At 44.9% G+C, this 26,132-nt stretch overlaps 2 protein-coding genes across 34 annotated transcripts in view; both read left to right on the top strand.

Moving 5' to 3' along the window:
• Window positions 1–182: 182 nt before the first annotated feature.
• On the top strand, window positions 183–22,622 carry Gfat2 (glucosamine-fructose-6-phosphate aminotransferase 2). 4 transcript variants are annotated; one of them, XM_076440355.1, is made up of 15 exons: window positions 183–883; window positions 11,838–11,945; window positions 12,372–12,461; window positions 12,533–12,676; window positions 12,754–12,920; window positions 13,662–13,803; window positions 15,124–15,147; window positions 15,870–15,890; window positions 17,731–17,888; window positions 18,276–18,515; window positions 18,611–18,809; window positions 18,896–19,140; window positions 19,213–19,368; window positions 19,802–19,930; window positions 20,011–22,622. In XM_076440355.1, the coding sequence occupies exons 1-15, from the start codon at window positions 877–879 to the stop codon at window positions 20,254–20,256; spliced, it is 2,076 nt and encodes a 691-aa protein (XP_076296470.1). In that variant the 5' UTR covers window positions 183–876; the 3' UTR covers window positions 20,257–22,622. The 4 variants fall into 4 exon arrangements, with proteins under 4 accessions (XP_076296470.1, XP_076296472.1, XP_076296471.1 ...); XM_076440357.1 differs by lacking the exon at window positions 15,124–15,147; XM_076440356.1 differs by lacking the exon at window positions 15,870–15,890.
• Window positions 22,623–23,675: 1,053 nt separating this feature from the next.
• Window positions 23,676–26,132, top strand: part of Camkii (Calcium/calmodulin-dependent protein kinase II) — a 194,330-nt gene continuing 191,873 nt past the window's right edge. For all 30 annotated transcript variants that reach the window (XM_076440404.1, XM_076440383.1, XM_076440402.1 and 27 more), the window contains exon 1: window positions 23,676–24,010. In XM_076440404.1, coding sequence (XP_076296519.1) covers window positions 23,946–24,010 — 65 coding nt within the window. In that variant the 5' untranslated portion in view covers window positions 23,676–23,945. The remainder of the gene's footprint in view (window positions 24,011–26,132) is intronic.

The raw sequence follows: 26,132 nt of genomic DNA, 5'->3' as shown, positions 1-26,132 counted from the left end.
GATTATAATCGTATATTTCGTATAATCGTATGTATACATGTATTTCATATTTATTACAATATTTCGGTCGCATTTATTTACAATATTTCTCTGTCGCAGTATTGTCGAACGAAAAATAGAAGAATATATAAAACGTTCGTCGCAATCTAAATTATCGATGGGAAGCGGCGCGACAGGTGGCGCCATCTGCGCCATCCGCAGACAGTGCGTGGAAGAATAAAGTCAACAAGAGAGTGAATGCCAAAAATTCCAGTGCGACTTGATCTATCCGATAGTTTGTTCGATTCCCATCGATTTATAGAGTTCAACTAGCAGGAAATACAACAGGGGGGAACAACGGTGTGGTCGATCGGTAACAATCGTACGTGTTATGACGTTATGACAAGCGGGTATCTGACACTACGCTAGTCGTAGCTCACGACGTGTCAACATTTCTCCGCGGCTAACGTTTTCGAATGCACGTTCGTTCGAGAGGACGTGTTTTCATCGATTGTACAGTGTGTTCCGTGTATACTGATCGAAAGGACTCGTCGAATTTCGTCACATTGTCAACGGATCGGACCGTTCCGTGTGCAGCAGACGATGGAGCCTGATGGAGCCTACTCTGCCTACTGTCAATAGCGCTACGGCTTGCTACGGCTCGATCATCGCGTACTAATACACACGAACGTCTCGTAAATGTGATCGTACCCACACCCATGAGAAATTCTACTATCATAAGAACCACGAGCCGGTGTTCTGCAGCTCAGATTCTGCTTCGCTGTGGGCCAGACTACCACGAACCCGAACCGGTGACATTCTGACTGCCTTTCGCCTCACGTACTCTCCTACTTACCAACTTACTTACGTGGCGGCTGTTCAACCATCGAGAACAACATGTGCGGTGAGTACGAAACCTTTTAGGAATCCACTTGCGAATGAACCGCGAGATCTTCTCAGTCGGATCGATCGATTGCTCGTTAGAGAAATTTCGAGGGAGAAAGTGTGCGCGTTCGATCCCGTGGGATCTCGATTCTGACAGCTCGATGCAGCGATAGAGCCGGCACGCGAGTCTTTAATTGCGTTTCGATGATCGCCGACATCGTTGACAGCTGGACACGCATTTAAAATGTTGAGACGTTAACGACGCTTGCGAATTAACACTCGTTATCACGCTTGAACTGAACGAACTCGATTGGCCGTATGTGATCTGTTGCAATGTATTCTGATTTAGGCTGCTACACACATCAGTTTTTCTAACGTTTTCCTTAACGTTATTCTAATTCAATCCATAGTATTTCAGGTCGCAATTCCGGTACCGCACGGTCGCCGAACGTTATAAAAACGGATGTGCGTGGCGGGCCTTATTCTCTAACAATAAGAATGTTCTCTTTTATATTGTTTCTTTTTTCATTAAATTTTTATTCACCCGAGTATTAAATTATTCTACTAAAATTCTGCATTGCTATTCGAGTCGAAGAAAGATATGCACTTTCCTCTCCCGCTTGAACGGTAAAGTCGATTCAAATCGACCTATGTTTCGCGCGTTTTTTCAAATTCTAACGAAACCGCGTAGGGGGCGGTGAGTTCCCGTTGTTGACTACTTCCGGTAACGGTTTTAATTCCGTTCGAAAGTGCTCTAATTTGAAATTGTTTGCTGTCATCCCGTCATTGTGCGATCGAAAGGTGAGAACCATTTTCAATCTGATCGAAAACTTTCGAATTCCGATTAGATTAGAATCGACCGGCAGTAATTATTGTTTGTTGAAACAATCAATGTCGAAGGAGGTTACATGAGATACTCAACGATAAAGCAAAACATTAAAGAAAATGGTTAGAATGCACGACCGTTTATCTGATAAGGAACTATGCGAGCTTCCGATAAAGTGCCGATCGCTGCCTCGACTTAATCTTTCGCCGTTAACGTCAATTCGCTCGTGTGTTTTGAATATTATCTACGATTAATCATTTCAGCGGAAACGTGTGCCGAGAATAGCGAAACACGGTCGGCCATAGATAATTGTAGTTTAGGAAGGGGTGCGGAGGCTAATGGAATGGCTATCGACGTCACCGGAATTTACGTGGCGTATCGAAAAGTGATTCTGATGGGCCACATTCTAGAGAAACACGACAACTTCGGCACCGTGATTACGAAAGCATTTTGCGTCACTCGTTCACGGTGTAATACGTTGTTTTTGATCGGCGCCGGCGAAAGTTAGTCTCCCCGGCCGGTCCGATTCGAAGAAAGGGAATTCGACGTGCTCGTAACGCTCCCCTCTCCGCCGAGTGTCGCACAGTGGGGTATTTGGTCCGAAAAGTCGGAAAAAAGTCGATTTCAAAATTTTTCGTAAGTTGTAAAATTTTTGCTGGTCGACGTAGTTAAAGGTCTGAAGAATAAGGCTTCGGTATTGTTTATTTTTTATTTGTACACCCGTGAAGTATTCTAAATACGTTATCGAAAGTCAAGAGCGTTCATTCATCAACGATTTTCAAGTGTTCCGAGGAAATTGTGTAAATTCTTATACATATAATATTACAGAATCTAAATTAGTATAGCTATTAATATTTGAACATAATCAATGATACTGTAAGTTTTTTATACTATTGAGTAATATCCAGTGCTCTTTTTGCTATCATTACATTCGGCAAAGGTTTGCGATCATAGTGCAAAAGGAATTAGTCCCAGATTTGCACAGATCGAAGATTTATAACTAATTTAAGTAGAAATTAGAAATGAAAATTAATAGTAAGAACTTTTAAACATTACTTGAAATGTATATTTACTTATTAAAACGTTTCGTGATCTTCATATATTTAGTATTAAATTAATAAATTACTTCATTTCAACATAATTTAGATGCAGAAATAATTTTTTCTTATTCGAAACGGTAGAGAGAGGAACATTCAAAAATATTCCAAGAAGACTTTATACTTTAAGACTTCTTCCCCCACTCCACCTTCTACGATGCTATTCGTGCATGTGCCGGTACGCTACAGAGGGGGTAACAGTTTCCCCTCGATTCGCGCTCCCTCCCCTCATCTGGCGACATTGATTCGACGATGCTTCCACGAGTAAACACGTCAACACGCTAGGCATTAAAAGATGAAAGCACCGTTGTCAATAAAAAGAGCAACCTCGCGGTTATCAGAGGATTTCCATTTCATGGATAAATATTTACAATTGGTCCGTCGTATATTCTTAAGTCATAAACTGCACACCTGAGCAATCATTGTTACGATAACTTTCATTGCTGCTCCCCGGTATCCTTGGATGCATCTCGATTTCTATAAGAAATTACGTATCGACAATAATGATAATTACTTGATTATTATTTAATCCTGGTTATCGCGGCTCGGTTGTAGGTCAACGAGAGACACCCAGTATGTATAATCGATCATGTCTTATCGCGAATTAAACTGTAATCGTCGGCGAAACACGTTTGCGAATTGTTGCCCCGATGTTGGCTCTTCATGTTTTTATTAATTTCACTTTCGATCGTCGGTGGTTTTCCGGGGACACCCATTTCCATTTTACCCCGGTTGACGACCTTCATGTTTACATTCTGCGATTGCGGATTTGCGCTATCATCTCTAGCGTTTACATTAGAATCACTCTACTGGGTCTAGGATCCGTCTACGTAGGCATATGATCATAGGCTTTGCTCCACGGAGCGCTGTTCTGCATGCTTGAAAACCGGGAGCAATGAAGCCACGCCTCTTTAGGACATTCTATAAACAGTGCAAGGCAAATAGCTATAGTCTTGAATCTTTTATCTCTGGAGCTAGATTTTTGGAGGATATACAGTCCAGGGTGAACACGAATACAGGTAGCTCTATGTAGACCTGTTCTAGCTCCCTGAAAATTGAGGGCAAAGAAGCCACGCCTTCTTAGGACATTGTATAAACACTGCTAAGCACATAGCTTTAACTGTTGGTCTTGCAGCTAGATTTTTCGGAGATTACAGTCCAGGGTGAATACGAATACAGGTAGCTCTATCTAGACCTGATTTAGCTCCCTGAAAATTGGGGGCAAGGAAAAGCCACGCCTGTTTAGGACATTGTATAAACACTGCTAAGCACATAGCTTTAACTCTGGGTCTCGGAGCTAGATTTATGGGGGCTTACAGTCCAGGGTGAACACGAATACAGGTAGCTCTATCTAGACTTGTTTTAGCTCCCTTAAAATTGGGGGCAAAGAAGCCACGCCTTCTTAGGACATTCTATAAACACTGCTAAGCATATAGCTTTAACTCTGGGTCTCGGAGCTAGATTTTTGGAGGATATACAGTCCAGGGTGAACACGAATACAGGTAGCTCTATCTAGACCTGTTCTAGCTCCCTGAAAATTGGGGGCAAAGAAGCCACGCCTTCTTAGGACATTCTAATACACATAGTTTCAGCTCTGGATTCAGGATTCAGGATTCAGCTCTATCTAGACCTGAAAATTGGGAGCAATGAGAAGCCACGCCTCCTTAGAACATTTTATAAATACTGTGAAGCAAGTTCTATGGTCTTATCTCTAGATCGCGGAGCTACATTTTTTGGGGATATACAGTCCAGGGTGAACACAACTACAGTTAGCTCTATCTAGAGCTGTCCTAGCTCCAGGAGCACAGAAGCCACGCCTACTCGGTGCTACAAAGAGGATAGACCGTCTCCTATCGCTAGTGTTACATCCTTTATCCTAACGTTGTCGAGCTTAGGGGATCTACATTCAAAGCAGGGCACGGATTCTTAAAAATCGAGGGACACGAGTGCTCGCGACATTCCGCACGTTTCCGAAAATAGAATTTCGCTGCAGTTCGTCAGATGACGCGAGGAATCCTTTCACCTGCGCGTCCCCCTAATCTCTCATAGAATTCCTGAGCGAATGGTCACGGGCTCCGGAATCCGCGTAAACAAAAATAACCGGGTTGCACGGTGCGGCGCGGCGCCAATCCTGATTTCTGGACAAACCAGTGCTGTCCTTACGATAAAGAGATGTCGATTGAAGTCATTCGGCATTCCTCTTCATTCGGTAGGAACACCAAAGCCTCGATCTGAAGCTGACTCTAGAATCTAGAGGTTTGATCACCCTCTAGCCTAGGACGCAGAGGGTTAGACAAATCCTTATCATCAGGCTGCGGACTTCATTGATTTATTTAAGATCTGAGCAAGCGTAATTTAAAACTGAAAACAAATTAGAAAAATTAAAATACACCGGTATATCATTTTCAACCTATAAAACGTATTAATAGAACAAACAAACTTCTGTTTCACTCCAGGTTGTTGTAACTCAGCTAGACAATTTTTATTTTTAGATCCGCTGTCTAAAGATAAAACTATTAAAGAGTGGAATACATTCCTATCTGGTTCCCATACCTTGCAGTATTAATGCAAACGATTTTTATTGTGCACAAAATTGCAAATGCACGTTTAGCGGAACTGTAAGGGGTATTGTTCACAGCATGGTTAAACAATGAATTTTGCCCGTGCTGCGGCTCTAACAATTCGGTCGGCGTGGCCGATTGTTGTCGTTCGCTATTGTCGAAACCTTGTCCGGGTGGAACAATGAGATTTTCGGATTTCAGCGAACGGTGAGACTCGCAGTGCTCGTCTCGATTTCGCGGATAAGGTAAAGGTGAACTGGTGTCGCCGGGGAAAGGATTCGCGAGTCCTCGTCGAGGATAACACGAGGGGGAGAAGAAAGGGGGCCTCGGCGCGTATCTACCTGTGTGGTAGGTGTGCGGTGTACACCGATGGCGGGGCAGGGGTGAGGAAGGGTGGGGGGAGGGGGCACGTCTAAATGTCACGTGTAACTGTCCGGTGGCCGGGCGGCTGCACCCTATCGGGTTCGCCACGAGGAGAACTTTCACTCGTCGGCGGCGGCGGTCGTGGCGTGGCTCGTTGTCGACACGTGTCGCGTCTCTCGATCCTCCGGCCCGATTAGACCCCATTGTACCATTTTTACCATGCGCCCGGTGTTACCATGGGCGTCGATTAGAAAACCGGAGGGACAGGAAAAACAAACGGAGAAAGAACGGTGAACTTTGAGAACACGGGTTGCTCCGCCCGGCTGAGTCAGCCGGTTGCAACATGTTGCAGTTGCGCCGCATTTTGCTATACAGAGTACGGAGTATAATGCGATATACGTGTATACAGAATATGCACCGAGTTGCACGGTCCCGTAAGTTGACGGTATGCCGCACAGTGGGTCAAATCGACGTTCTAGCTGTTCACGGGCTAAAAACTCAAAGTCCTCATATCGTTTTTTAACGAATGCACAATGTTTCTTAAATGTCTATTACATTCGAAAACGATAATATTAATTAAAGCTATTCGAAACTCTCGTTACAATAAACGTTCAAAGATCAAACTTTCTCAGATACGAATTTATCACCGAAAAAATTCCTTTTCTTCATAATGATGTCCTGGAAAACCTACACTGAGAAAAAAAAGTAGTTACTTCAATAACACCCGTGTTATTGTAATTTTTTTACTTCAATGAATATCAATGTATTCTTTTCAATAGTATGAAAAGAAGCAAATCGTGATGTATTTGAATTGTCTATCATGAAATGATTGAAAATATTATTCGATTCAATACCGTACATTATTATTCGTAATATTTCTCTTTTTCCTTCAATCAGATATGTTGTTAAAAAAATTTGAGAAATGTATTGATTTATACTGGAATTGGTTTCAGGCCATATCTTATTTTTTTGAAAACATTGATGTCAAGCTATTCGCTTATATCAGGCCTGGGCGCGGTTGGCTCGGGGAACACATGTTGCAGCTTCTCCTCTTCGTTTGGTCGGCAAGTCAGTCCCCACCACGGTCACTCCGACTCTTCCCTTAGCCTTAGCCTTAGCCTTAGCACGAGCACCCCCACGATGCTGCACCGGCAGGTTACTCACCACTACTATGTAAACATGTACACGCACATAAGACCCTTGCCCGAAGCTGTGGAACTAGCGGCATTTACCAATTCCTTTAATTTCGTGGGGGTGCTCGTGCTAAGGCTAAGGCTAAGGCTAAGGGAAGAGTCGGAGTGACCGTGGTGGGGACTGACTTGCCGACCAAACGAAGAGGAGAAGCTGCAACATGTGTTCCCCGAGCCAACCGCGCCCAGGCCTGGCTTATATGATTGACGGAAATTCGGAGTTTTGTGCTATTGAAATTCAATAGTATTAAATATTAAAATAAGTTCATATGATATTGGCACTATTCAATAGTACATCTTATTGAATCAACATATATTTTTTTTGTTTCGACAGGATTTTTTTCTCAGTGTACTGAAGATTAAGTGACCAATTATTTTTTATATGAAGAATGTATATCTATGTTGAGAACGCACTAGGAACTAATCATCATTGTTCATAATTTATTATAAAAGAAAATATTTAGTCAACTAAGGAAAATCGTTAAAGTTTTTCACCTTTGACAAGGAATCAAGTTGTCATTCTGACACAGTGGAATATTTTCGGCAAGATCTCCTCTAAAAGATCGTGCAGAATTTAGATCCTAACTAATCCTAACTCCGAAGTTATGATAGTTTAAAGCGTCGCGTGACACGCGCACAGTGGTGAGTTCGATCGAAATCGTGGCCAAATTACTCATTATTCACACGAGTTTTCAGACATTTCCGGTGGCGTGACAAAAAAAATGTTTCATATAAAAAGTAATCAGTGCACAGTCTTCTACAAATCTCAATACAAAAAAATTCAATAATTTTTTTTTATAAAAAATTGTGGTCACCTTCATTATTTATTTATAACTATATATTTTTCATTCAATAATGTTATAGCTGACTGCAAGACGAATCCAACGACCTATTTAATGTGGTCTTTATGTATTGAAATAATGGTGAAATAGGCGTGAACAGCTAGAACGTCGATTTGACCCATTGTTTGCCGTTTCGAAATTCCGCTCCTCTAGTTTTTCTTCGAGGAAATTGCTGGTTTCTTTGCGATAGGGTTTGTGAAATGATTTGGGGATCGAAGCAGTTGCGAATGTCTGTCGATCGCGACCGGCAATTGGAACGCGGCTCTTCGCAACAGTGTTTCAAGAAATCGATATCGCCAGTATTCCTGACCCTCCTTTCACTCTCGTAGCGATCGTCCTCTTCGAGAGGGTCGTTTTGCTCGTGTCGCAGCCGTTTCCGCCGGAATTCGTACAGCAGTGACAATCCGCGCAAGAATTTCCTGCGCCGAAGGCCAACGCACGGCACACAGGGTTCATGAAGTTTTTAGCACCGTTTGGAAGTTTTACAATGTTATGCAGTCGGAAATATGTATATGTATATTGATCTGGGTTTTTTACAGAATTTGTAGACCGATAAATCTTGACTAACTTTTGTTTAACAAATTTCTGCCTGAAAAATCATGTTCGGTTTTCGAATAAACGATAATCCATCATGGGATTCGTAGAATGTTGATTTTTGACACTAGACTTACCACTGCCGGTCAAGTAACCGGTTCTATATTCTTCATTTTGCAATTATTGAAATTATGAAGTTGCTTACATGGAAATTGATTCGATACATTTCTTTATCCAAGCATACATTGTGTTAAAAATTGCACAAAATCTAAATGAACAGAGCCTTGTCATTTTTGCAGGCTAAAACGTTTAGCTTAATAAATGACGAACCGTCGTTCCAAATGAGGTATGCACCGTCAAGGTAAACGGGTGCTTTTCATCTAAAAACAACAATTTTTTAGAAATATTAAATAAGTTCGGCAGGGATCACAAAAGAAAATTATATTCACAAAATATTCATTTTTAAATGCTTGTTCCGAACATAATTTTTATTAAATTTCATTAACGTCGACATTTTCGGCAGCGTTGAACATTTAGAAAGTAATGTAGACGCATGAAATACCGATATGACAACCCGTTCGTCGAGAGTCTTCCTCCGCGAGTTTTCGGTTTCCCTTTCACCTGCACTTCTCCGAGAATCTAGAAAAATGGATGCTTCGGCGCGGATCGGCCGAGCTCGAGGATCGTCCGATAAGAACACGTTGATTACGCGGTATCGATCAGGAATAAAAGTCTTCCGACACACGGATCCATTGTGCAACCGCGATTCGCCGTTTAAAATCCTTGCTATCTGCAATAGATCATTATCGCGTTTCCTTATCGATCGAGTTAGAACAACTTCCGGCCAATGTCCATTCACGTTTTATGAAACAGACCGCCTATCTCCGAAGTGTTTGCTTGGATGCAATCGATTAATTGGATGTAATTGATTAATTGGATGAATTGAGTAACCATCCGCTCGATATGTGCTGGTGATTTTTTCGTACACAAGTTGCGGCAGGCTTTGACAAAAATCGGATCGACGCTAAGGTAAATCTAGCTGTGACTTCGTTGAGCGATTGGCGGAGACCTTGCGATAGACCTGCACCGCTATCGGGATAAACGCGTTATCTGGGATCGCTTTTCTTCGATTATAACGTTGTTAATAATGGACGATTTTTCATCCCCCCTACCTGCCGCGCGATTTCCGTGAATCCTGGGATGCCCCTATCGAACGTCAAATGATCTACTTGATCACGACGGCGAGCCGATCATTCCGTCTTGTCTATCGACGGCTCTTTGATCGGAATCGAATTCTAGACGCATGGTAGTCGCGGTTCTTCTTCGCTCATCGATACCGGGTGCTATTACAACGAGTCTTCGATCATCTGTGCTCGCTCCACTGCGATGGGCGGTAGGTTCCACCTTCAAACATTCAAACGTTCCTCCGAATGTTGGATGACGCTCCGAGATCGGGACCTGGATCCTGCCAGGGATCTGCCTAGGCTCTTCGAACGCGTAACGTACTCGCTTCATCACATTCTGAGAGGTTTCTAACGTGTGTCTTACTTTCTTCCTGACTTTTCTCCATCCTCTTGAACCTGGAGTTCCTCTTTCGAGATTCATTTGGACATTTGTCAGACATCTATCTGGTTGCTAGAGGCTCCTAACGTGTGTCTTACTTTCTTCCTCATGTCTTTAAAGTCTCTTGAACCTGGAGTTCCTCTAGCCTCTTTGGGGATTCCTGTCTTCTCCATCCTCTGAATGAAAATCTTCTTCGAGATTCATTTGGACATTTGTCTGACATCTTCCTGGTTGCTAGAGGTCTCTAACGTGTGTCACATTTTCTTCCTCATGTTGTTAAAGTTCCTTGAATCTGGAGTTCCTCTAGCCTCTTTGGGGATTCCTGCCTTCTCAATCCTCTGAATGAAAATCTTTTTCTAGAGTCATGTGGACATTTGTCTGATATCTTTCTGGTTGCTAGAGGTCTTTAACGTGTGTCTTGCTTTCGCCCTCATGTCTTTAAAGTCTCTTGAACCTGGAGTTCCTCTAGCCTCTTTGGGGGTTCCTGTCATCTCCATCCTCTGAATGAAAATCTTTTTCTAGAGTCATTTGGACATTTGTCTGATATCTTTCTGGTTGCTAGAGGTCCCTAACGTGTGTCTTACTTTCTTCCTCATATTCTTAGAGGTCTTTGATTCTTGAGGTCCTTGCTCCTCGAGTTCCTTGAGGTCCTTGCTCCTCGAGTTCCTTGAGGTCCTTGATCCTCGAGTTCCTTGAACTTAGAGTTCCTCTAATCTCTTACTGTCTTCTCAATCCTCGTCCTCAATCGTCATCCTCAATTCTCGTTCCCACAGATCTCTAACGTATACCATACTTGCTACCTCGTACTCAAATCTTCTCATCAACATCCTCCGCTTATCAAGGTATCTGCTGAGCAGTCATCTTCAAATCTACTGAAGTCAATTATGGGATGCAGTCTGGATTACTCGTTTTGTTTAAAGAGTTTGCACAGTTTGCAGTATAGTGACCCCAACTAGAACAGAGCAGAAAGAAGGTCACGCGAGAGGTAACCGTGTGAGCGAACTCTGATGTCTTTCTAAGCCGAGGACATCGTCTCGAACACGATCCTCTTGAATTCCGCCGGCTTTATTACTAAATACTATCCGCGTGTATCCGATCGACTGTCGTGGCGGGATAATAACGTAACGATACACGTTCCAGTCGTTTATGGTCGCTGTGTCGCGGAAAATTGATACGCTAACGATAGGCCACGGACGGCAGAGAGAAAAATGACCGACGTAGAACAGGGAACCGTAGAATGGGCCACCTTTTGCACACCAGATATACACACGTTCTAACCACCGTTTTGTCCGATTCACAGGCACGCTTTCCCTTTCACCTGCCCGCGTTATATGTATCGCGAATTGCACCGAACCAATTTCGCGTTTCGATGACCCGGAGCCGATCCACGTGGTTGCACATTCGAGGAATTTCTTTTTGATAGAATCGCGTATCTCCAATTTTAAGGATTTCGCTCGTAAAGAAAATTTAAAGAATTTATTCTGCTTCGACTGTGCAAGTTGTGCGAACGATTCTGCAGATCCTCTAAAATGGCGTATTAGTACATAAGATTGTAAAGGTATGTCGCTTTCGTTGCAATAAAGGGTCGCGGTAGTTAATAAAAGTAGATTCGCCAAGTATCGCGAGTGTCCGTGGACTTTCGCAGCGTAGCACAGTGGCACAGTGGGTGTCGGTGTCAGGGTGAGCAAAAGCGGCCGTGTCGATAAATCGAAAGTTTCCGCGTTTCATCGCCGACCTTCGCGCGGTGAACGCCTCCGAGAAAAGCGCATAGGTGAAACGAAGGTCTACTTTTACTAAGCCTTTACTTGCCACGTGTTATCCGACCCCGTTGGACACAGTCAACGGCGCAGATTAATGGATCGTCGAAAGCGTCGACTACCTGCTAGATAAACCTGATCAGAATGTCAGAACGTGCACATAGTTTTACGAATGGCGTGTCCAACAAGGAATTGTTACGAGGAATTTTTCGTTCTAATTCTCGTTCCGATTTTCCGCAGGAATCTTCGCGTATCTGAACTACCTGACCCCGAAGAGCAGGAAGGAGATCCTAGAGCTGCTGGTTGGCGGCCTGAAGAGGCTGGAATATCGAGGCTATGATTCGGCAGGTGAGAATCGCGGAGAAACATCTACTCCCTCGAGAAATATTTAAAAAATATTGATGCGGTTTGCAATTTTTGTAGACGAATTTTAAGAAAGTGGAATAAAACGGGATCTTAATTTTCGTATAGCATTTTTTGAATATTTTAAAAGGCCATAATTACATAAAAAGATCCGTAGTCTACCGATTAACGAACAACTTAATTTTTTACTTTTTAAAAAAAATGTAAAAGTCGTGTAGTTTTTATTATTTTTACTTGAAAAAAATCGCACGTGTAGTTTAAATACCAGTAAATACGTGTATAAAATCCCAACGTAAAAGGTTCGATAATTTCTCTGAAAAAATTGCTAGAATTTCGAAAACAGGAATCCCCCTTAAGGGGATTTCCAACGATCCAAAAATCAATTTTATTTCATTCTCTCCAATGTTGCAGGAGTCGCTCTGGATACCGTCGACGGCAAGGATATCTCGATCATCAAGAAACAAGGAAAAGTCAAGGCGCTCGAGGAGGAAATTTTTAGCCGTGGGTATCGCGCCATTGCACCTTGAACTTTAAACCTCCTATGGCCGGTCGATTATTTATGAATTTTCCAGGCAGCAACATCGACTTCGATGCGAAGACACAGAGCCACGTGGGCATCGCGCACACACGTTGGGCGACCCATGGCGTCCCATCGGAAGTCAACTCACATCCGCAGAGGTCCGACAGCGAGCACTCTTTCGTCGTCGTTCACAATGGTAAAGCTTCTTCGTTTTAGTTCTCGCTTTACGATAGAAACTCGGAGACACGACAGCTCAAATGTAATTTCACTCAGGTATCGTGACCAATTACAAGGAAGTGAAGACGCTGCTGCGCCAGAGGGGCTACGTCTTCGAAAGTGAAACCGACACGGAAGTCATTGCAAAACTCATTCACCATCTCTGGGTACAGCATCCGGCTTACTCGTTCCGTGAACTCGTCGAGGCAGTTGTACAACAATTGGTGAGCGTCAGTGTGGATAATAATGGGACATAGGGGAAGACAGATGTCTGGCGGTTAGAACAGCTGTGATAATCGTCGCTGTTAGAGTCTTTTAAACGACCAGAACTTTGTTTCTCACGGACTGCACTGTGTGTGTGCCTAGCTTCGTTCAAACTCTTCGCTGAAGTGTTAGCACATTATCTACTGGGAGCTTGTTAATTGGGCTGTATCGAATTCTTTTACCTAATAATCCCAAACGAAATGATTAGTTTGCGTTATTGATGGTTGTTGGATTATGATTGAATCTATTACAAAATCAGCCATGGCCCATACTTCCAAAACAGATGGAATAACACCCGGTAGATAACGTGTTAAGAAATTATGTCTGGCGACTAGAACAGCTGTGATAACCGTCGCTGTTAGAGCCTTTTAAACGACCAGAACTTTGTTTTTCACGGACTGCTCTGTGTGTGTGTGCCTAAATTCTTTCAAACTCTTCGCTAAAGTGTTAATACATTATCTACTGGGAGCTTGTTAATTGGGCTGTATCGAATTCTTTTACCTAATAATCCCAAACGAAATGATTAGTTTGCATTATTGATGGTTGTTGGATTATGATTGAATCTATTAAAAAATCCTCAGCCATGGCCCATACTTCCAAAAAAGATGGTCACTGGTTTGGACACAGGTTTAGAGTCTGTAGTTAGGTACAGTGCAGTTCGACAGCAAGTTAAGATTGTAACGATGCGATCGCACTTTCAGGAAGGCGCATTCGCTCTCTGCTTCAAGAGCAAGCACTACCCCGGCGAGTGCGTGGCGACGAGAAGAGGCTCGCCGTTGCTGGTCGGCATCAAAACGAAAACGAGACTGGCTACCGATCACGTGCCGATTCTTTACGGCAAAGGTAAGTTAGCGTAACACGTCTGTCGTCTGATACGGGCCTTCGATAGAGCTCGCTAGCATACCGAGGAGAAAGGTATAAATTAATGAAACATTCGGAGAGATCACGCAAGGCTATTTCTGGCCGCTCGGACCAGTGTTCCGCTGCGAATATCCCATTAGAAACGCTTTTCTAAATATGTTCTCGAGAAAAAGGCCCCGGTAACTATCGTCCTATCTACGCTCTCTGTCTCTCCTTGCAAGGAGGTTGGTATGGCAGCTCGGTGGAAATCTGTGACTCCGGAGATTCGTGGTTTCTTTTATCGTGTGTGCCTATCATAGGAACTAATCGTCCATTATTAATAGCACGCATCTGTCTCGATTCGGACCTCGACCGGCGCTCTCACTTGTGGAGTATGGGGTTGTGAATGTTTCCAGGAGACACCAAACGGTATCATTCCATCGCTACCATACATTTGTAACCTCTCGACGACCGCTCTCGAAAGATCATAGCTCGACAGAGATATACAGTATAACCATTTGTCCGAATACGACGGGGTACAAGGCTGTTTGGATAATAGCCTTCTGTTAAAAGTTCGTATATGTAAGGTTTAGCATTAATTAATTCGGATTCAGAAGGTTGCACTGTATTATCTCGTTTAATTAAGTTTACGTTACAATTAGACTGCGGTTTTTATGCATTTATGACGGGTACGTACAATTTAAAGCCGCGGACATGCTAAAAATATTTAAAGGCATCAATATATTATATTAGTTTCAGCTCAAGAGGATATTTAAGAGAAGAATACAATTTTTATTTGGCTCCTGTGTCCTGCAATCAATGCAAACATTTGTTATTTTGCATAAAGATCTACAGTCTATTTATGATGTCTTTGAAGTATTAAGAACATCGATGTAGATGACGGAGTTCAGGGGCTGAGAAGAGCTTGATCTTTCTAGGGTTGAGTGTGTCCGCTGGTCGTCGAGCGAAGTGACATAACTACGTAACCGAGATCTGTGTGTTAATAATGACGACTAATGAACGAATGCTAACGAAGTATTTTGTTCACGCTGAGTAACTTCCGAAAATCTGTACAATTCACTGGAACGATCGATGTACTGTTTTGTGGCATAATCACAGCTAGAACGGGTGACCTGTACATCTCTGGTCGTGTGAGATAAAGTAACGTCTGGGTCAGTCTCTTAAGTTACTATTCGTTGTCTGTTTCTCTGGATGCATGCGAACTATTTTCTTGGTGAATCCGTCTCAAGTCGATACTATATGATGTTTCTTTTGCATGAACACCTTCCGGTTATGTTCTCCTCCAACTTTTCGTCTCGACAGATGAACAACCACTCGTAAACAAAGGTATATACACTACACTACTCTACACTTGTTTCTCCTCTCGGCGTTCGACCTTCCTCCCCCACGAAAGCATTTCTCCCGTTCAAAATCTAAGTCGTTTCTTTAGCGAAACTATTGAAAAATCAAGCACCGAAGGTCCAGCGTTCGAGGAATGCATGCAGAACCAATTCGCTTGATTCTTCCGATAAGTGTGTTAAAAAGAAGATGTGCTATGTTTCTTAAACAAACAGATTCGTCCGAACAATAGTCCCCCACCTTTTATATATCTTCTGCCTTTCCGAAACGACTGTGTCTGTCTCTTTTTCTCTCTGTTTCTCTCCCCACTTTCTCGCGTGTTTGTATAACAAAGTAACAAAGTAACCATTGGCTTCTTTTCGTCCACCCGGATCGTCCAAATTTGTTGAATCGTCGTGAGCGATCGCTTTGGAAAACATGACAGAATGTTGTTATGTATTTGTTTACCGAAACGTACACACATACACGTATATTGATACATGTACACATCGAACTGTATTTATCGAAAGAAATCCATCGAAATTCTCGTCTATCGTATCCTCGGTAAGAGCTTATGCGTTCGTAGCTTTGTAATTGTAACGACGGCAGGGTGCTCAGCGTACGTCCCTGCCGCCGAGTATGCGTGTCTCGTTCCGTTACTTGTTGTTTGCTAATCATTTTGTTTTCTTTTTCGTCTCTCCCACCTCCCCCCGCATCGAATATTTGAGCAGAAGGCGAAGCGCAGACAAAAGGTAATACATCACGTTCATGTACGCTTCCGTCTGTTTTGGTTCCGCTCGCTTTCCGCCTGTCTCTCTCTGTTTCTCTGTCTTTCTCTCTGCACGTATCTTCCGGTTGCTTCGATGGACCCTGAGGAAGGTGTTGGTGACCATACCCGTACGTATAATGCGTTTATCTTTCAGCGAAGGCCACGGCTTCTTCTGTCCACCACTTTGCTTTCAGACAGGTGTATATCTCTGTGGGATCGCTTTCGTTTAAGGTCCACGAGATCGTGTTCGACCTCCCTAATCACGATTTGCCTGCGTCAACGATGTCGCATCACGGTCGTTGAACTGTTAACCGGTAGAACGCAATAATCTGCAGTCTAACTCAGTGGCGGCTCGAGTCAAGTGGACGTCGCAAGCGGTAAAAATCTTAGGGCCCTCAAACTCAAATTAGAGATAGAAGAAAACTCTCATAAACTTATTAACAAAAAAGAAAAGTAAACAAATGAAATACGGGGCCCTATGGTATCCCGGGACCCCACGCGGCCGCTCAGTCCGCTTACCGCTGAACCCGCCACTGGTCTAACTACTATTACAATTAAAAATCGTAGAGAACTTGCGGTGTAACAAATCGAGTTAGGGTGAATATACATAGCGGGGGAATAGATTAACAGATTAACGAACACCTGCGGATGCTTTGTTACTATGTATCACTGTCAACGGAGTTATCGAGACGTCGTCGATACGCCGTCACTTTTCTAATTCGGTGTGGGGCTTGCGAAACGAGGGAAATGGCACGATGCGAGATGACGTAGAGACTTCACGTTGCATCGTTGCATTCTAGCTGACCAGCGTCGTGCCGTTTTTGGTGTACTCTGTCCAAGGAGCCTATATTATTGTATATTAATCCGCATTTAAGACGAACATCTCTCGCGAGAATCCTCTACGTTACCTACCCCTTCTGTCTCACTATAATACGTATACACTAACGCTCAAAAGTATCCGGACACTTGCGAAATGTGAACAGCAACGCATAAAAGTCTTCACTACTTTCTTATGAAATATCTAACGTTTTAAGTTAAGAACTACCTATGTGGAAATGCTCGATTTTGGACAGTAGGCTGTGCCAGCAGAACAACATACTTCTGCTTCCGAATGAGTATCGCTTTATGCTGGCACGGTGTGGCACAAGCTGAGGGCAGCTCGGTCTTTCGTTTAAGAGGGCAGCACGGTCGCACTAATGTGGCGACGGATAATATCCCTTGTGTAGTTAACCTAAATGTATAGACTATTTAAAACCTTTCTATATTTAACATGTTTGCACAAATTCTCATTACGAGACTATAAATTAATATATTAGCGAGTAAAGAATGGACATTCAGAGACATTTTGTAATATATATTAGTGGGTACCCGGTTGACTACACATCCGCCATATTAGTGCGACCGTGCTGCCCTCTTAAACGAAGGACCTAACCCAGACCGGGCCAGCAAAAAGCGATACTTCTGCGTCCGAATAAGTATCGCTTTATGCTGGCAGGGTGTGCTGTCCAAAATCGAGCAGATTCCGAGCATCCTGATCTTCGAGCGCGTCCTGACAGCTTAATGCTCGCCATCTGCTGGCATCCGTACGATTGCAGGCAGTGCTCGATGTCTGCTCGAGGCAGGCCTGGCTGACTGGGTGGATACTTTTGAGCGGTAGTGTACTTCAGTTGTGTTAGCGATATAAGAAAGCTAGAGGACTTTGAGTGAAGTCAATTATTGGACAGAGTGGATATATAACATATTGGATTCGCGAATTTCTGAATGAATGCCACGAAAACGCGAGCAGCCATGAAGGGGGACAGTTAAGTATTCTTTTTCGATAGACCACCGTCCACACGGCCGCAACCCGGAACTTCCGGTGATTCCCCGCAGCGAGAGCACCTCGGAGTTCCAGCCGCTGGAGGACAAAGAGGTCGAATATTTCTTCGCGTCCGACGCCAGCTCTGTGATCGAGCACACGAACCGTGTGATATTCTTGGAGGTAAATCGCCCCTAACAAACCAGAAGACCCCCCTCGAAGAGCGGCGATCAATTTTTCAATGAGAGACCGGTGGACAAATGTTTCCACCCCCTCCACTCGCGGAGTTTGTCCGCGGGTTCCATTGAAAAGTTTCCGTCGGGCCTGAGACGCTCTGGGAGTTTGACCACCGAATCCATTGAAAAGTTTTTGGCCGGCCGCAACTTTGCTACCCTAATAACTTACAGCCTTCGAGTAACTCGGGGAAGTTGGATGCGTTTCTACGTGGAGGGGAGGAAAGTTTTCAGACCTTGGGAGGGGAGAAGCTGTAGCTTTGGGGAATAGATCTGTTTAACGAGAACATGAAAACGATTTTTCATCGTGCTGAATATTTTCCATTCGTTTTTCTAGGACGATGACGTAGCTGCGGTGAAAGAGGGTGCGCTCAGCATCCACCGTCTACGTCGTTGCATGGACGACCCTCATGCGAGAGAGATCACCACGCTGAAGATCGAGATCCAGCAGATCATGAAGGGCAACTATGCGTACTTCATGCAGAAGGAGATCTTCGAGCAGCCTGAGTCGGTGGTGAACACCATGAGAGGTCGCCTGAACTTCAGGGACAACTCGGTCACGCTGGGAGGCATCAAGGTATGGCGAAATACAAGTTGATTGGCCACTCCATCTCCTACTTTATAGCAGTATTCTAATAGATGCGTTATTGTACCTATTTCCTACCTTTCTAGGAGTACATTCCCGAGATCAAGAGGTGCAGACGACTGATGTTGATCGGCTGTGGAACCAGCTACCATTCTGCTATCGCTACCAGACAGCTGCTGGAGGAGCTGACAGAGTTGCCAGTTATGGTCGAGCTGGCTTCCGATTTCCTGGACAGAAACACTCCTGTGTTCAGGGACGATGTTTGCTTCTTCATCTCTCAGTCAGGTAGATTCACTGAAAGCAGGGTCTTCAATATTAAACTAGGTTTAGTAGATAAATAGGTATTTAATTTTGGCTTCCTACTGGCACAGGTGAAACCGCAGACACCCTGATGGCGTTGCGGTACTGCAAAGGACGCGGAGCGTTGATCGTCGGGATCACCAACACCGTGGGTAGCAGCATTTGTCGCGAGTCCCACTGCGGTGTTCACATAAACGCTGGTCCAGAGATCGGTGTGGCCAGTACGAAGGCCTACACCTCTCAGTTCATCTCTCTCGTGATGTTCGCTCTGGTCATGAGCGAGGACAGGATCTCCCTTGGCACGAGACGCCAAGAAGTACGTGTTGATAGATTGAAATCGCTGAAATTTATCTATCGACGATTCTAATCGACAAATTTGTATCCGTAGATCATCGAAGGACTGAAGAACCTGGACAAGCTGATCCGCCAAGTGCTGCAGCTGGACGACAAAGTGAAGGAGCTGGCCAAGTCCCTGTACCAACACAAATCTCTGTTGATTATGGGCAGGGGATACAACTTCGCCACTTGCATGGAAGGCGCTCTGGTAGGTCCTCACCGTCGCTAATCTACAGTGTTCAATAGACAGCGGATTTTATGCATTTATATATTAACATTAGAAGATTTTAAAAATACTGTTATATCATTTTCAACGTGTTAAACATATTAACGAACAAAATGAATTTCTATATCAGTCCGGTTAGTTGCAATTGAGCTAGAAAATGTTTAGTTTGCGGATCTCTATGCATTTATGGCCATTGAAAATTTTCAAAAGAGGGTAGAGTATAAAATTCGGCAGGGTCTGGTACAATTTTTATTTATTTCAAATCTGCAAAGGCTACTACCACTGGAAATATGATTCTATTTTATTCGACTTCCTTAAAATTCGTCTAGAAAAATTGAAAATTTCATAAACATCCGCAGTCTAGTGATCAATCTTGAATTGATATGTTAACGAGATCATGAAATTGTGTTTACAGAAAGTGAAAGAGCTGACGTACATGCACAGCGAAGGTATCATGGCGGGTGAGCTGAAACACGGACCACTGGCTCTCGTCGACGATTCCATGCCAGTCATCATGATCGTGATGAGGGACCCCGTTTACGTGGTCGGTAGAATTTCAATAAACGAAACAAAAGAGGTATTCCGGATAATGAAATAATCGGTCAATCTATCGATTTCTTGCAGAAATGTATGAACGCGCTGCAGCAGGTGACGGCCCGCGACGGTAAGCCGATTGTTGTTTGCGAGGAGGGTGACGAGGAGACCAAAACGTTCGCGGACAGAGTCCTAGAGATCCCGAAGACGGTCGACTGCCTGCAGGGAATTCTCACAGTGATTCCAATGCAATTGTTATCCTTCCACATTGCGGTTCTGCGCGGCTGCAACGTCGACTGTCCTAGGAATCTGGCGAAATCGGTCACGGTCGAGTAAACCTCCTCGGACCATCTATGCGGAATATTCCATGTCCAATTGTCGCTATCGAATTCGATGATCGAATACCCATTATAGGGACAATCTTCATCTATCTTATCTCAAGATAGAATACAGTATATCTACAGGTTGCCACAAGTTTGAGGTGTGGCAACCTTTGTCAATATATTCTTTTACTCTCTTTCTCAACGTAACATTCATAGACCGTTCAACAACCTATGCTTGGATAACATTTATCTTTCTATTTCAATCCAAAGAATACATTGACAAAGTTTGGTACGCTAAACCTGGGCTGTCCTGTATATACATGTATAATGGGATTAAAGATCGATCCATACTCTATGTACTTAACGATCGTATTAGGATTACACACGATCTAGCAGGTGCAGATATTTCTTACGCTCGCGCGCGCATTTATGCGGCTCTTAGGATTAGTTCGTTTGGACCACACTTTACATCGAATCATTAGCGACGGAGGTGGACGAGAGCTGTTTCTCCGAAACGGGTTACAGTGCATTTAGGGTTGTTCATATTCATATCAGGTCGACGGGGACGATGCATTTTCAGTTCAATGTGATTATTCCAACGAGACTACGAGGACTGTCGCCGTGTATCGCGATCAGGATAATCGTTTCGCCTCGTGTATCTTATTAGAGAGACTTATGTGCATGCGAGGTGTGTGCGAAAAGCTGTGAGTGTCATAAATTTTCATCTCGTCAAGAAAATCGAATGGATTTGTGAGGCGAGGATCATCGATTACCGATACGGATGTCCGCCATTGCCCGTGGGGGCGAGTGGCGCGCATCGAATTCTTTAGAATATAGTCGTATTTTGTACAGTATTTAAGAGGAACCAGTGAAATTTGATACGTTCCCTTTAATCGTGCTACGAGCTACGCATTGTTACTGACGGAAGTGTAATCGTGTTCTAGTTTAAGGTCATATAAACAGAAACTTTACCTACACCATGGGTTTTCGAATTCCGCGACCTGACCCCCTCTCCATCGCCACTCGAAACTCCACGCCGAAGATCTACAGTTTCTTGTCTATTTCGTGTTAGGTCACGTTAGTTGTCTCTATCCTTTCGTGTGGAAGAGTCTATTGACGATCGTCATTTTAACACTAAACATATACAAGTGAGAATATTGAATTTACTTAAATTTTGTACGGTTTTCAGAGTGTATTACAATACTCTCGTCCATAAATCATCGTTACTTATCTTCAGCAAAATGGTAATTAAGGAATACAAACTTCCAGCTTGATTTTATTGTTTTATCTTTGATTGGATGTGGCTATTCTACCATAATATTTGAATGCAAAATTAAATATATGCATATACTATTTGAATAAATGCTGGAACAAAGAGATTGAAATATTGTGGGTGATTGTAGACAGCTTTAGAAGCCAAATTGGAAAACAATTACCCCACTTACATTTTAACAATTGGAAAATATAAGAATAATAATCAAAATTTAGACAATATAGGATATTTTGGTCAGATTTGATTCAAATGTTCGTTTGTTTTGTTATTCTTTTATTTTTATTTCATACAATATAGGTTTTTTGATAACAAAAAATCGTTTGCATGCAAATTTGAACAATTCCATAGGAAATGTTTCAATAAATTTCTTTATTCCAGCATATATTATAATAAAAGTCGTACACAGTCCAAGTAAATGCAATTTTCTCATTTCTGCAAGGTAAAACAATTTAATCGATTTTTTGGTAGGTTCAGTGTTAAATAAAGAAGTCAATTCAGTCGTCTCCTGCGAAAACGTTCTTCTAATGTCAATAACCACGCAATAGGAAACCGGTGAATTTGACCGTGGTCGGTTCAGTGTCAACATCAGCAGAATTCGAACGGTCGTTTCGAATATTTCGGTCGCGGCGAGCAGCCAATAAACGCGCGGGAAAATCGTGACGCCGGGCGGCGTGGTGCCGAGAAAATTGATATTCCTAGGATACCGCGTTCGTCTAATAATTCCTCAAGATCTATGCTCGTTGAATCGTTCTAATTGGACGTGCGCCAGAAAGCCGATCGAAGCGATACAGACCGGGGCTCTCCGTCGGGTTCGGTTGGCGTATGCGCCAGTAGTAAATCTCGTGTTTATGTCGGACATGCGGAATCGAGTCGGTGCGCGTTATCCCGTCTGACCAGGGACGGTACGCAACTCCTTTCAGTGATCGTAACCGTGAGAACGTGACCGCGTGGGGTTGGATCGTATCCTCGGGTTCTTCTCTCTCCGCTTTTGCGTTCGTAGCAACAATTCATTGGTGTCTGCCGGAGAAATCAGCGAAAACACGCCCTCAGAAAGAGAAAGAAGATAGAGACAGAGAGAGAGAGAGAGAGAGAGAGAGAGAGACAGACAGCAAAACATCAACGTCGACGTTGAGAGATCCGGTAACGAAGCAGAGAGCAAACGACTGCTGAATAACGACCGGTGAAAAAAGCGTGGTTACGGAAATCATTGGAAATTCGTGGTGCATCCCCTCGGGTTATTTCGTGCAGGTTGGCCACGCCGACTCGACCGGGGGTGGTACCACTGTTAATCATCGCGTAACCAGGTACCGCGGACCGTATAGAGGAGCCGGATATCCGTCGTTTCGTACCGATCTCGTTCGAAAATCTATGGTCCCGATACGCCCTCAGCGGACATTATTGCTCTCAATTTGAAAACCGATCGTTACACAGACTTAATCCAAAGCCTGTGCCGGGTACGAATAAGATCCCCCAACCGGAAATCGCGGTAGTCGGTAGTAATTCTTCCTGAATCTCGTCGCAATCGAGGTAGAACAATAAATGTCAGAGCGTTTCACGTGTGGCGTTTCGACGGTCACGTGTGCGCGAATAATCCGCGAGGCCTCCTCCTCCTCGAAACGAATTCTTCTTAACCGACGTGATCGCGGTCGGTAAAGGAACCGCGAAAAACCGCGACGTGTCGTGGTTGTCGCGACGGCCCTCCTCTATACGGCTGATCTGTGCAGGTACGTGGTTAGTGGTTGTGTCGCCATTGCCGGCGGTGTACAAGTGAGGGAAGCAGGGAACCGGAGCAGAGGAGAACAGAGAGTAGAACGGAACCGAGAAACGGCGGAGAGCACGCACCGCGGTCTGCGCCATTGCTCGGGAGGCAGAGAGCGGCGGAGGCAGAGCGGAGCCATAGCCAGCGGGGGGCAGCACTACGCGAGTCAGTCGACGGTCTGCCGGCGAGCAGTGCGGACGCGTCGTGGAAAAGAGAAGACACATACGACGCGCGGATAGAGAGAAAAAGAGAGAGAGAAAGGGGATAGAGAGAGGGAGAGAACGAACGCGAAAGAGAGAGAGAGACGGTTTGTCGTCGGTTGCCCGCAAATATTTGCTGGCACGGCCGCGATTTCGCCCGACCGTCGTCGGTGGCCAACGTTGAACGCACGTCTCCCTTGGACAGAAAATCCCGACTTCGCCTCCCCTCTTGCCTGTGTCCGGCCCGGCCCGTCCCGGCCCGATCCGACGAACGAACGAACGAACACCCTCCCCATCCCTCACCGCGGACCGAGCGTTACCCGCTGTTCTAGCAGCGCCGCGGCGGTTCCCCTCTATTGATCGAATTCGACCAGCGAAGTTTCCCCTAGCGTGTGCGGTAGTGGCGGCCGGCAGTGGCTCTCGCGCTTACGTTCCTCGGTTGGTGCGGTAAATAATCGCGATACCTCGGCATGGCTACTCCGACCGCTTGCACGCGGTTCAGTGACAACTACGACCTGAAGGAGGAGCTGGGCAAGTAAGTGCAACAACGTTTCTTTCTACCCGTGCATGTTTATACACGACATCGTCGAAACTACAGGGAGAACGGTGTCGAAGAGAGACGACACAGAAAGATAGAGAGAGAGATAGAGAGGACACGACGGTGTATCCGTTTAACGTTACACGCGCGCGTGTGCTCGCGACGTGTGTCCGCCTCTGTTCAAGTTTCTTTTGGCTCCGCGTATTTACGTGTATCAGCACACACCGCTACTCCCGTCTCACTCTGTCCTTCTCTGTCCGTCCCTCTCGACTGTGTCTCTCGGCGGCTGTCCTATTCGTCCCGTGTTGTTTTTATCTAGCGAGGCTCGTGTCACGACTCGGGCTCGCCCGTCCAGAGCCCGCAATGTCACGACGATGCTACTCGCTCGTCGTACACGATCATCGTATTCTTCCTTCTCGCTGTCTGACGGTCCACGACGACGTTTCGAACCGTTCGATGGCTAGCAGACGACGCGGTGTCGCGTCGGCCATGATTATTCCCTGCGTAGACACACGGGGACTCTCTCTGCTCTCCTGCCCCACTCCCACCGCGTATCGGTCTCTTTTTATCCGCGTTCCTCGCCCGTGATCTTGCACCGCGAAATTCGCCGGCCACAATTAGAGCCATCATCTCAATTTTCGGAGCGGTCCTCGACTAGGTCGTTGCTCCAGGTGCTAACAGAGAGGGTAGTCTCTCACGAAGTCCCTATAGGTCTAGCAAAGTGTAGCAAGTGGGCCGACGTTTTGTTGATAGAGCAGCCGCCGGGTTGTTTCGCGCGGCGGAGGGTGGAGAGCGTCTAGTGGAAAATCGGGTCTGTCGGCCATGAGCGGATTTAGGTTAGCCGAGCGTGTATGCCACTAGGGGAACCACCGTGGAGGGTCCCCGGATTCTTGACCCGTCCTCTGCTGCTCTGACATTGAGGATCCCCGCGCCGGTCTGTCACACACACCCCTCATCTATGATATGTACCTGTTCAACCTGCTCACCCGGCAACCCGCTTGCTACCCACCCGCCACACGCTATTTAACCCGGCAGAGCGCACCCTCGCACGAGGCCGTGCGTCCCTCCTCGGCTCGCACGGGAGACACCCCGTTGCATTTCGTCTATATTTAAGCGGCACGGCCTGTCTGCTCGTGGCTCAGCCTCTATATATAAAGCGTCAGGGCCTGACGGTAGCCTCTGGTCTTGCTAGCCGCGCGCGTTTCTCGCACGTCGAAAAACCCGAGGCATCCGCATCGTACGCGCGGATCTGTCACCGAATCAATACGATGTCGTCGCGCCGCTTTTTACCTTCCTCCCTTCCTCCCTCCCTCCCTCCCTCCATCCCCGCACCCGACACCTTACCGTCTCTACCCCTTCTCGGTCTCTTTCGACCGTTTCCTCGCCGAACACGCCATGGTGTTTCGGCTCCGTACACTGGCGGGTGTCCTCTCGGTGCACTCTTCTCGCAGGAATGCCAGACCCAGAGGGTGAGCTCTCCAGGGCAGGTGGTCGACGGACCACCCGGTCTCGGAAAGTCACTGTCGTGAAGCTGGCTTCTCCCGAGGCTGATCTTCCGTTGCTGGCACACAGGGTTCTATGCATTCTTCCGAGTGTAATAGCTGGGAGGGTGGGAATACTCATTTTATTTTTTAATCTAGAAGTTCTCATAGATGGAATAAACAAAATTAGGAGTTTAAGGAATGTGCACATAAACGTAAATATTGTGAGCGGTGCACAATGATTTTCTATATGTCAGATAGCTTCCCTCCATTCTTTTTCTTGCACACAGGGCTCTATACACTCTCCAGAGTGTAATAGCAGAGAGGGTGGGAATACTCATTTTATTTTTCAATGTAGAAGTTCTTATAAATGGAATAAACAATATTAGGAATATTTAAGGTGTGTGCTACATAAACGTAAATATTGTGCACGGTGCACAATGATTTTCAATGCCAGATAGCGTCCCTCCGTTCTCTTTGTTCGGTTTCCTTTTTTCATCTAAAAGTTATCATAAATGGAATAAACAAAATTAGGAATATTTAAGGAATGTGCATATAAACGTAAATATTGTGAACGGTGCACAATGATTTTCTATATGTCAGATAGCTTCCCTCCATTCTTTTTCTTGCACACAGGG

The sequence above is a fragment of the Lasioglossum baleicum genome, chromosome 16 (assembly GCF_051020765.1).
Source record: "Lasioglossum baleicum chromosome 16, iyLasBale1, whole genome shotgun sequence".
Lineage (NCBI taxonomy): Eukaryota > Metazoa > Arthropoda > Insecta > Hymenoptera > Halictidae > Lasioglossum > Lasioglossum baleicum.
Note: the sequence above shows the minus strand (reverse complement) of the source record. Positions and strands in the feature narration are given on the sequence as shown.